At 42.6% G+C, this 12,159-nt stretch overlaps 1 protein-coding gene across 1 annotated transcript in view; it reads right to left on the reverse strand.

Annotated features, from left to right (window-relative positions):
• Nucleotides 1-6,546, reverse strand: part of met (MET proto-oncogene, receptor tyrosine kinase) — a 120,128-nt gene extending 113,582 nt beyond the window's left edge. Inside the window, exons 1-2 of the mRNA XM_080027924.1 lie at nt 6,291-6,546; nt 1,649-2,855 (exon numbers count right to left, since the gene is read on the reverse strand). Of these exons, the coding sequence (XP_079884050.1) occupies nt 1,649-2,854 (1,206 nt within the window). The 5' untranslated portion in view covers nt 2,855; nt 6,291-6,546. The remainder of the gene's footprint in view (nt 1-1,648; nt 2,856-6,290) is intronic.
• Between the last annotated feature and the right edge of the window lie 5,613 nt (nt 6,547-12,159).

Raw genomic sequence — 12,159 nt, forward strand, 5'->3', positions numbered from 1 at the left:
ATACAGTGGCCTTCAAGGACAAGAACAATTCTAAATTCTAAACAATGCACCTGATGACATTCCAAAAACATGGATGCCTCCATAAGACCTGCCTGCTCAATGTACAACATGTAATATTAATATTTGTAATTCTCCGCTCAGGAGGATAATTCAGATTATTGGCAGAGGTGATTTTACACCAATGAGGACATATGTAGGAATGAGGATATTGATTTTAGCTAATAAATTACTTAAAATGTTACACAGTGTCCCTTTAAAATCTTATGGGATTTTAACAAAATCCTGTAAAGCACTCTGGTACACCGAAAGGACTGTTGTAAAGGGCTATATAAATAAAGTACATTTACATTTAAACTATTTATTGATGAATAACAGCCTCAAATTAAAGCTGATAGTAGTCGACCCTTTAACTATAAAATTTATCGTTTCAATTGAAATCCAATGTGCTGCAGTAAAGAGACAAAATTCAATTTCAAAGCCAAAAGTTGGACAAATTCTAATTATTCTCCACTTTCTAGTCATCAAACCTAAATTTGAGAATGAGTAGGACGTTAGTAGGGCTTTTAGTATGAGTAGGACGTTAGTAGGGCTTTTAGTATGAGTAGGACGTTAGTAGGGCTTTTAGTATGAGTAGGACATTAGTAGGGCTTTTAGTACGAGTAGGACGTTAGTAGGGCTTTTAGTATGAGTAGGACGTTAGTAGGGCTTTTAGTATGAGTAGGACGTTAGTAGAGCTTTTCAAGATTTTTCGTCTTCACTTGCTCCTCTGAGGCAGACTCTCCCCCACTAGAGGAGTCAATGGTCAACGACAAGGCAAGAGGCAAGAGGCAGGTCATGCTTCAGTGTCTTGCTCAAGGACACTTCATAACAATGACACAAGGACATCCACTAGACACTGTCTGTCTGTCTGTCTGTCTGTCTGTCTGTCTGTCTGTCTGTCTGTCTGTCTGTCTGTCTGTCTGTGAATGAGACCACCCAGTTACTAAGAACCGTCTCGTCAGCCAACAAAGCAAACCTGCCTCCAGTGACTCCACAGCCAAAGGAGTGTAACTCTTACAGATAGAAAACAAACCAAGCGTATACTACTGATGACTGAATCATTTAATGTGTCTGAATCAAGGTCGTAAAAACACATCGTGATGACGTTCAAACTTGACTGAGAGAATGAGACTGTTATTAAACTTTTTTCTATGATATATTCTCATAACTGAATCAACAAACTTTACTCACAGGAAAATTGGATCCCTGTAACTTTCTTGGAAAGTTAAAAAGCTAGTGTTTGATTTATGATAGAATTATTCAATACAGCAAAAATTACATGTAGAAATGACATGAAAAAGATGTTTTGTATACTAACTGCAGGCTCTGTGAATGTTAACACGTCCCCCTCCTCTGAAAACTACACAGTGCACCTTTAAATAAAAGACAAGGGCTTACAACTTATTTGTGCTTATGTTTGGCCGTTGAGAAAAGTGTAACATTTGCATTTCCCTCCAAAGAAAAATACCAATGCAAAGCAGAGAGGGTGTTCTACAATAGCTATAACCCATGTCCTACACACACACACACACACACACACACACACACACACACACACACACACACACACACACCCTCCCCACACACCCCCAACCCTAGAATGTCTTACCACATTGTAGCAGGACCTCTTGTCAGAGCCGGTGAAGTGGTAGGGGTCTACGGTGTGGCACTTCTGCATGTAGAGCTGAAACATCTCGTTGATGTTTTTGAGGGACATGACGCAGACGGCCGAGTTGGGGGTCGGCTCCGGAGAATTCGGTTTCCCTCTAGCGAACGCCGCGAAAAGTACGTCATCCCCTTCCTCCACCCTCAGCTGCTTCTGTAGCTCGACGTCATTGCCCACTTTGGTGACGTGCGCAGCCTGGATTAGGTTGAAGACTTTGTACTCCGCGGAACGTTTTCGCCGCCTCTTGTCGGTGCTTATGCATTCGAGGGGCATCTCGATGTATCGGCGTATGTCGAGATCGGAGGAGCACATTCGGACGATTCGCGTGTGGTACTCTTGGGAGTCTTTGTTGACTTGTTGCACTGTTAGAAAGTACGTGAAAGGTCCTCTGTGGAAGGAGTAGACGTATTTCAGGTAGTAGCTTCCGCGTAGAGGTGGAATTAAGTCCATGAAGGATTGATTCGAGAAGAACGTGAAACCGTCTTGGCTGGTTTTCATCTTGCGCAGGGAGAGGGTGTGAGGGTGCGTCGGACTGCTCGATAAATTCCCCGCGCCGACACCGGGGATCTCGGAATTCCCCACGAAAAATTTGATGACGTTGCTCTCCACGTTTAGCACCTGGGAGGCTGAAGAAGTGCTCACAACTACGTTGGGGTGTCCTTCGCCTTTTCTCACCTTATCGCCAAAGCAATACACATCTTCGTCGACAGTTTTGGGCCTGTCGTCATCCAAAACGTGACGTCTGCAAAAGCCATTGTCCGCCGATCCACAGCTGTATAACCCTTTGTCGTACATGGTCTCAACCACCAAGGCAAGGTTATGGTTGTCAATTCTACCATTGCTATCGCTTTCACCAGTCGATTTCCATCCGCAAGTCTCATTGGCGAAGAGGGGCCCAGTGTGGTATTCTGATAACTTCGTGAGGTTTGGGGACAAGGCGTAGATTCGGTTCACGGCCCCAACGTAGATGATACCGTCCAGGGTGACCATGTTTTGGATTGGGAAGTCTGCGGTGAAGGTGGGCAGGTGGTAGGACACGGAGAGGTTGAGTTTGCTGCTGGCGGCGGTTGGGGGTCTGTCACACATTTGGCCCGTCGCGCCGGAGCACGCGACCCCGAGCAGCAGCAGTGAGAGCAGGCAGAGAGCCATCCTGTGGAAGGCACAAAGAGAAAGATATATGAGGGATGAGTTGGAGAAACATTTGAACACACAGACAGACAGACAGACAGACAGACAGACAGACAGACAGACAGACAGACAGACAGACAAATTTCTCCTCACAATCTGCTACCTGTCTGTAGGCCTACTGTGTGTGTGTGCTGAAGAAAAAAAATCCAGTGTTAATACACAGCCTAGGCTCTGTAAATAGACAAGTTACATGTGGGTCCCTTTGTTTACATGCGAGTGTACAGACTACAGAGCCTATGGGCTGTGTATTAGCAATGGATATCACTCTTCTTCAGTGCACACACAGAAATGTTTGGATTTTATACAAAATGTGACTTTGACAACAAGCGTTCTCTAGAATCACTGACTCCACCTTTAATACGCAACACTGAGTAGAACACAATCTGGACATCGACATACAGCTCCGGGGAAAAATTAAGAGACCAGTGTGGATTTTTCTTCAATCTTCATCTCTACATAACTTATTCAAAATGCTCTTAATGACAAGTAATGTATTGTGAATTTGGTAGAAATGTTGTCAGTAGTTTATATTATAAAACCAAAATGATCATTCTACTCAAACATATGCCTAGAAATAGTAAAACCAGAGACACTGAACATTTGGAGTGGTCTCTTAATTTTTTCCAGAGCTGTCCCTTTTCAGACCCAAATGTGAATGTGTCAGTCAGTTAGAGGATAGAACCAGGGCTTTCTCACTTCACCACAGACAGTGAAACCCATTCAAACTGCATTGACTAGAGGCTTTATAGTAACACAATGCTTTTCAATATCTGCCTCATAATCATCAACCATGCCTCTAATTCTGACTCTACAAGCCCTATCACACACACACACACACACACACACACACACACACACACACACACACACACACACACACACACACACACACACACACACACACAGCCCCATAGACCAGCCAGCTATATAGCGGTGAGACCTGGGTGAGCCCTGCACTGCTTCTCTGGTGCTTTGATTGTACTCAAGAGACCACAGCAAGAGACCACATCATGATCTCACACACACACACACACACACACACACACACACACACACACGCACACACACACACACACACACACACACACATACACACAAAATCACTTTCTGGACAACAAGTTATTCGCCTTGATTGCCATGGTTGAAGCTAAGACATTTTTGCAATTTGACCGCTTATGTTATTGTTTAAAATAAGATTCAGTGTCTAACAAAACACTACAAATATTTGAAATCAGCTCCAATTAAGTGTGTAGAACCCTCCCCAACACACACACACACACACACACACACACACACACACACACACACACACACACACACACACACACACACACACACATATATATATTAGACCAAGCCACCAGATAATCGTCGTCAAATGCATTACTTCTCTATGGTGCTATAGCCTATACTCTGTTCTCTAGCGACCACAGTGCAAGTGAATCACCCGCAGAGCATGCAGCCCGCTCTGACTGCAACGAACGCAACCAACAAGCAGCCTAAGTTTAGACAGCGAGAAGGGCTCAGGGGATCACACACACACGCACGCACGCGCACACACACGCACACGAACACACACACACACACACGCACACGAACACACGAAATGCAACCTAATTAAAACAAAGGAGGCCGCTGGTGGGAGTAGACAAGGCAAGAGGGGGACCATCCCGCGAAATGATAAATATCCCCGGCGAACTAAATGGTATTCCACTGGGAGACGCTTTTAGTGGGAGGGAGGGAGATGGTGTGTGTGTGTGTGTGTGTGTGTGTGTGTGTGTGTGTGTGTGTGTGTGTGTGTGTGTGTGTGTGTGTGTGTGCGTGTGTGCGTGTGTGTGTGTGCGTGCGTGTGTGTGTGTGTGTGTGTGTGTGTGTGTGTGTGTGTGTGTGTGTGTGTGTGTGTGTGTGTGTGTGTGTGTGTGTGTGTGTGTGTGTGTGTGTGTGTGTGTGTGTGTGTGTGTGTGTTTGGAGGGGAAAAACACCAGAGAATTTGCAAAATGGACATTTGCATGCGCTCCGGTCTGGATGTGGTTTCAACATGATAGCCAGATGTAAACCAAAACAAGGCAATAACATCCAGTGGCGCAGGGTTTGGTTTACAAACTCATGCACCACAGAAATGCATTGAGTCAAATCAGTTTTTATTTATAGCCTATATATGCCAAAATCACAAACATACAGTAGGCTATGCCCTGCGTTCCGAATCGCATACTCTTTCTTTCTATTCTACATAGGCCTACTACATCTGACGATAAAAATAATCTAGTTAGAGTGTAGGCTACGCTTGGGACATACTTTTTCTTATTTATTGCATCATAACATTGCGCCTTGCCTAGTAATTTGCCTGAGTGGGATTAACAGTCCGTGATATAATGCCCCCTCCCTTTAGACCCTAATGCATAGACTCAGTAGGATAACGCGTGCGCACATTTTGACTGATTTATGACTGAAGTCTCACAGTTAACAGATAATTAGTTTTCGTTTCACCGGAGAATATTTAAAGACAGACACACACAGACCAAACAGGTGCGTAGCTGTAAGGCATCTCCTCTCCTAAGTTTTCCGGGCACAACACATGAGTAATTTTTTATGCCAAAATACAATATACAGTAAGCGCCTTGTAGGACACTGTAGGACAATTACATTGATATAGTAAAAAAAAAAAAAAAAAAAAAAGTTAAATTTATAATCTGAAACACACGTTATCATTGTGTTCTAGAATACAAAATAGTCTTAAATCTAATTTAATGTAATAAAATAAATGGTGACATGAGAATATCGTCTTGTTTTGACCAATACTATGAGTAACACGGGGGCACTTAGCGCACCTGCAGCGAACACAATGACACGCGCTGCCCCCTGAACAACGGCTGTTTTTAAAAATAAAAAAAAAAGGACAAAAGGCTACTCTGGAAAACAGCGAAAATATTTTCATTTTAAGGAGGAAAGTGACTCAGTGTGAAAGAGGGCTCAGAAAACATGACTGGGCAGCTACTGGGGAAGTTTTTTTTTTATGTCAGAAGCCAGAAAGCAAAAAAACAACATTTCTAAACAGGTTGGGATGTCCTAGCAAAGATGAGAGTCAGGAGATGTTTTTACGCACCAAAAATCATATTCCGTGCAATATTTTCTATATTTATAAAATGCATAGTGGATAAAATAGGCGCTCTCTCTCTCTTATAGCACCAATATTCGTATAATACAAATGTTTCAAATGACAATATGACGAATCTACAGAGAATCACCACCTGAATCTGCAGCTCCTCTTAGCATTTACAGACTCCGAAAAGTGAAATATTCCAATTAAAACATTCTAGTTTTGAACGTTTGTGTAGCTCATTCTTCAGTCACACACTCTTAAATGTAGAACTATTTGAAGACGGACTCACTCACTCACCTGTTAGCGAGCCACAGTGTTGTACGTTTCCTTTGAATCAAATCATATTCCGATGGTCTATCCACGAGCGGGATTTCTTAACTTTCTCATCAGCTCCAAACTATATTCGCTGTAGATTTTTCCTTTTCGCGTGTCCGTAAGAAGAAAAAAACAAACGTCCACTGTTCTCAATATAACTTTGTCTCTTTTCCCAGGAGAAGTTAAATTCAAGTTCGCTGGTTCTATAGTTGTAACCAGTGAGTCCCTCCACACTGGATATATCTATCTGACTGAGTGTATCCAGCAGCACACACACATACACACACGCTACTGCTGCTGTTGGCGCTCTCACACTCACACACACTCTCTCTCTCTCTTCTCTCTCTCTCTCTCTCTCTCTCTCTCTCTCTCTCTCTCTATGTCTCTCTCTCTGTCTCTCTCTCTCTCTCTCTCTCTCTCTCTCTCTCTCTCTCTCTCGTGGCGCGTGAAAGCTCCTCCTACTAAAGCGAATCCTGGGACCCATCCAGGTGCTACTGAAGCTCTGTGCGCTTTAGGTGAGCGACAGGTAGTTGGAAAACTTATAAAACTGTTTTAAAAGTAACTGTAGTTTTCAGACAACGTTATTGTAAGAGGAAAATATGTGTTTAATAGAATGAGAGGAATGTCTTTTTAATTCCTGTATTGTATTCCTTTGTTTTATGGGGCACATTATCGGGACAGGTAGCGAAGCAGGGTTGGAAAAAACTGAGTAAATAGTTAGAAATAAGTAAAAAAAATTGCTGTTGGAGGTTGCCAAGGTAACTTTAAAGGTGCTACGAGGAACTTTTGAATATCTCTGAAACAGTCTCATGTGTCCTTTGATGATAATGAATGACATGTAACAGCAAACGAGACCATCAGTGCAAAGAATTATATTTTTATATAATTTTTCTTTATGCCTTTGTCATGGGTATGTTCACCCAGGAACAACAGCTGTAGTGGTAACACTATGCACTGTCCACAGGTTTAAATGCCTAAAGAAGGGGCTCCGAGGAACTTTAGTTTTTGTTAGCGCCCCATTTGGACAAAAGCGGTAGTGTTTTTACTACACCAGCTGTTGTTCCTGGGTGAGCCCATGACAAAGGCATTAAGAAAAACTATATAAAAATAGCATTCTTTGCACTGATGGTCTCGTATGCTGTTACATGTAATTTATGATTATCAGAGGGAAAAATTAGACAGTTTGTCAAAAGTTGTATGTGACTCTACAATATATAATGCATAACTTATATTAATATATAACTAAGATAACACATTGATGTTACAACTACATAGATGTTTTATTTGGTGTTAATTCCAGAATACCTGACAATACACAACCTGGTTTTGTTTCCCACCTGGGGCCTGTTTCAGGTAGCTGGTTTTGAGGCAACCCGGAGTTTGTTCGCTCTGAGTTGGTGGAAACTCTGGGTTTTCCGTTTCAGGTAGCAGGTTCAATGCAACCGAGAGTCAGTTACTGCGGCAACATACGCCGTGGGTCTAACCTGCTGGATAGGTGGTTAGACCTACCCGAGTTTGTTTTCACTTTACGCTGCAGCTCCGACTGAAGAAAGAGTGTCACTGTCACACGCGTCCCTGTACAGTTTGAAGCAAAATCACTCTATAGAAATCTCCATCGGGATGTTTTTATCATTTCCTGATGATTTTACGTTTGACAAATCATTTATCTGATCAGTCTTGTTCTCAGCCCTCGGTCCGTTCATAGGCGGCCACCTTACACATCGTGACATGCTCTACATTCAGATTAATAAACCTATTTGTAGCCTATTGTATGTTTTTTAACGTCTGTGCCACTGAACAGATTTATGTCAGGTGGATTCATGTAACGCTGCGGCTGCACGCGATCGTTGTAGTTCACTTGTGCGATCCTAAAGTCACAGACAAGCAGGGGTGGACTGGGACAAAAATTCAGCCCTGGCATTTTTGGCCAAGGCAGCCCACCATGATTATTTATACGATATGTGGAGGCAGGGGCGTTGCTCCAAATTCTGGGCCCCTATACAGGAAGTCCTGATGGGCCCTCTGAGAGGCGGTCTTACAATACAAACATGTAAAAGCTATGTTTGTCTATAGTCCAAAACGTATGAGTGACTGGTCACTCTCTGAGCCAGATAACAACACAATGTTTCTATTGATGAATGACCAAATCATTACGCGTACTTGAACACAACCCCTGGTCTAATGACTCTTAATAACCATGCACACACACAGTGTTTCTCACAGGAATTTGAGAGACTGTGTCGTGGACCCTGGACCTTCTAGAGCAGGGGTTCTCAACCTTCTGCAAGCTGGGCCCCCCCAAAGCTGGGTCATTGCAGTTGGGCCCCCCCACCGACCCTGACAACCCCCCCCCCCCGTCCCCCCCCCCCCACACACACACACACCACCCTACACAGATAGATAGATAGATAGATAGATAGATAGATAGATAGATAGATAGATAGATAGATAGATAGATAGATAGATAGATAGATAGATAGATAGATAGATAGATAGATAGATAGATAGATAGATACTCTATTATTGTTATTATCACAAGGGCTAGGCCAGTGGTGCACCTTTGAGTTGGGTTTAGGGTTGGGGTCCGGAAATTTCTTATAATTTAACGTTAAATTCTGGTGCACTTTTATGTGACACTGAGGAAATGTTTTTTTTTTAAATCTCCTTAGAAGAGAAGAAAATAGTAGCCTAAATAGAACATACACAGAATACATTCTACAATAGGTATACCTGTTATGAAAAAGCTTCACAAAACAAAGTCTATGATCAATGGGAAACACTGCTGTCTGACAACCCAGTTCAGAGAATGTTTCAACTATTGAGTCTTGGATTTGGAAAGTGGCCAGATTTAGCTCAAAATGCTACCTGCGATTAATGTGCTGTGCAGCCTGAACGCGGAGTTGTGTGTGTCTCAGTGGCGATTCCAGGAAATTTTGACTGGGGGTGGCCAAGGTGGGCCACAGAGCTAGAGTGGGGTGGCCATCGCACCCCTGAATTAATAGCATGTGATATGCTGTAACCAATTCAAAGATGATTTATAATCCCAAATGCCCAAATAATGTTAGTATCCATTGTAATGTTTGTCAGAAAACTAAACCCCTGAAGGGGGGTCTGGGGGCATCCCCCCCCCAGAAGATTTTTTTGTGTTTTTAACATGTAATCTAAGCATTCTGGTGCATTCTGGCGAAGATAATAAAGGAAAAAGTCAATATTCATTTCAGTTCAGATGAATAGTAAAATTAGCAAAACAACATAACTTGCTAGCAGCCAGATGCCTAACAACTGGACAGAGGGACGGATGACAACTAGCTTTTGACCAAATATCTTGCTAAAAAAATAAACCTTTATTTATGAAATTCTGCCCTAAGAACATGTTACACTTGCTAACTACAAACTTAAATTTTTTTATTCAGATTTAAAAAATCTGCTGGGACACGTGCCCATACACATGCATGGGTGGCACGCATGTCACAAGCACACTTATGCTGTTTTCAAGACCTTTGCTGACCAGAGACCAGTTCTAGTGGCCACAGTCCTACCATTAATTCAGTACTTGAAAATTGCAAACTGATCTCATATCAGTGGATTGGAGTGTTTGTGTGATGAACTTGGCAACTACCTATCAAAAAAAGTTAAGTTTTTTTTTTCATCCCCCTCGCGCCCCCCCGGTAGAGTGTCCGCGCCCCACCGGTTGAGAACCACTGTTCTAGAGGGGTCCGGGGGAATGCTCCCCCGGAAGATTTTTTTTCAAATGTTAAAGTAAAATTCATCAATCTGGTGCACTTTGAAGAGAAAACTAAGGATAAATCAACTGTTTCCTATGTAAGCTATTTAGTAGGCTATTATTTGCTGGAATAATGTATAGACACAGATGACCAAAAAGCAGAAAGAAGAAATGTACATGTTTAAAAAATCCAGTCAGCTTCGGGAATTTTTTTCCTTTGTTTGTATTTTTTAATGGCCCAATATAGGCCCCTGATCTTCGTAGCCCCGAACAATGTTATTTAAAAAATAACATAAATGTACTGACGAATGAAAGGCCCATGAAATCTTTTTTTTTCCCTAAATAACGTTTTTCTGGGCCTTCAAAGATCAGGGGCCTATATTGAGCCAGTAAAAAAAAGAATAAAAAAAAAATATATATATATATTTTTTTGGGTGCAGCCCCCCTCTGCCTTGGGCCCCCCAAGCCTGTCCGCAGTCCGACGGCCCTGAACGTAACTGACCATCGTCAGATGCTCATAATTACCGAGTAGAAGTTGAATGCATGATAATACAATTTAATGCAGCCTCTGAATGGGCGGCCCTCTGCTGTGTGTGTGATTGGGCCAGGCCCAGCCTAGAACCAATCATAATGAGTAATGGCCTGGGACAAAGTTTTATTTAACTTTCAGGTGAAGTTGACAGCCTGCACGCACAATTATATGTCCATGGCACTCCCGAGAGGGAAGGGCCCTCGGCCCTCGGCTGTGTGACTTGGCCGGGCCGGGCCGAGTCACACAGCCGAGGGTCCATAAAAAAAAAAAAAAAAAAAAAAAAAAAAGATTTTTAATTTTTTTTTTTTTTTTTATAAATGGACCCGGCCCGGCCCAAAATGCCTGCCGGCCCACCGGGACGATGCCCGGTATGCCAGATGGCCAGTCCACCCCTGCAGACAAGCCTCGTTAAATAGCCTAATATGAATATAAAAATGATATAATAATTTAAACTGTGATCACTTGAGGAAAATGGATCTGGTAATAAATCAATCAGGCTCTTCAATGGAAACTGTCACCTAATGTGTCTTGACGTTAATGTATTTCACTCCCCATTTAAAAGAAGCGACAGTCTGTTCTGTTTACTGCACAGTAGGCTTTAGGCACTGTAAGCAATGCTGTGCCGCGCCAGCTTTATTACTTTACAGCTGATATGCGTAACTTTTTAAAATAGACTATGGCTTCTCATACGGAAGCGAAATGATTATCTTGACAAAAAATGTTTACTCTGTTTTTTTTCTGAATTGCCGAGGAGATTAGATCAGAGTTATGAGACAATATCCCGTTAATTCTTCTCCATAGGCTACCATAAGCTCATTCGTTAATATTTCTAACTCTAGTGGGAGGAGCGGAGATTTCTTTTTTTCTTTTTTGAGAAGTGGAGAAGTGGGAGGATCAATCATTTGTTTCTTCTGTTTCCATGGTGAATCATGTTATCAGCGATCCATTGACGATGGCTTTTATGCACACGCTCCACCCAGAGTGAACACGCTCAGAGTTGATAAACCCAACGCTGATCCACTGTTCTGAAACCGAAAACCCAGAGTTGCTTATCAACCCTGCGCTCTGAGTTAACCAACTCAGAGCGTATGATTAAACCCAGAGTATGTAAAACCAGCTACCTGAAACAGGCCCCTGATCAGTTATTGTTAAACCCGTCTCAAACTCAAACAAAAGATCACAGAAGATCCATGAAAGAAGGGCTGTCTGTCTGCACCTGACTCTCACCCTGCCACTGTGACTCACACACTACTGCCAGTCATGTTAAAGCTGCTCAGTCAACCAGAAATAATGGGCTAATAAGTTATAAAGGCTAAACCAACCGTGTGTGTCTCTGTGTGTGTGTGTGTGTGTGTGTGTGTGTGTGTGTGTGTGTGTGTGTGTGTGTGTGTGTGTGTGTGTGTGTGTGTGTGTGTGTGTGTGTGTGTGTGTGTGTGTGTTACTTTTTACAACTACTTAATAAGTGAGTCTTAAACCTTAGGAGTGAGGACATTTTTGGAAAGTGAGGACATTTTGGCCGGTTCTCACTTTGGGACAGGCCTTTAAAGGAGCTGTTTGAGGGTTGACGCTAGGTTTTAAGGTTCTGGTATGAATTA

Source organism: Ammodytes marinus (genome assembly GCF_949987685.1).
Source record: "Ammodytes marinus genome assembly, chromosome: 5".
NCBI classification, from domain to species: domain Eukaryota; kingdom Metazoa; phylum Chordata; class Actinopteri; order Uranoscopiformes; family Ammodytidae; genus Ammodytes; species Ammodytes marinus.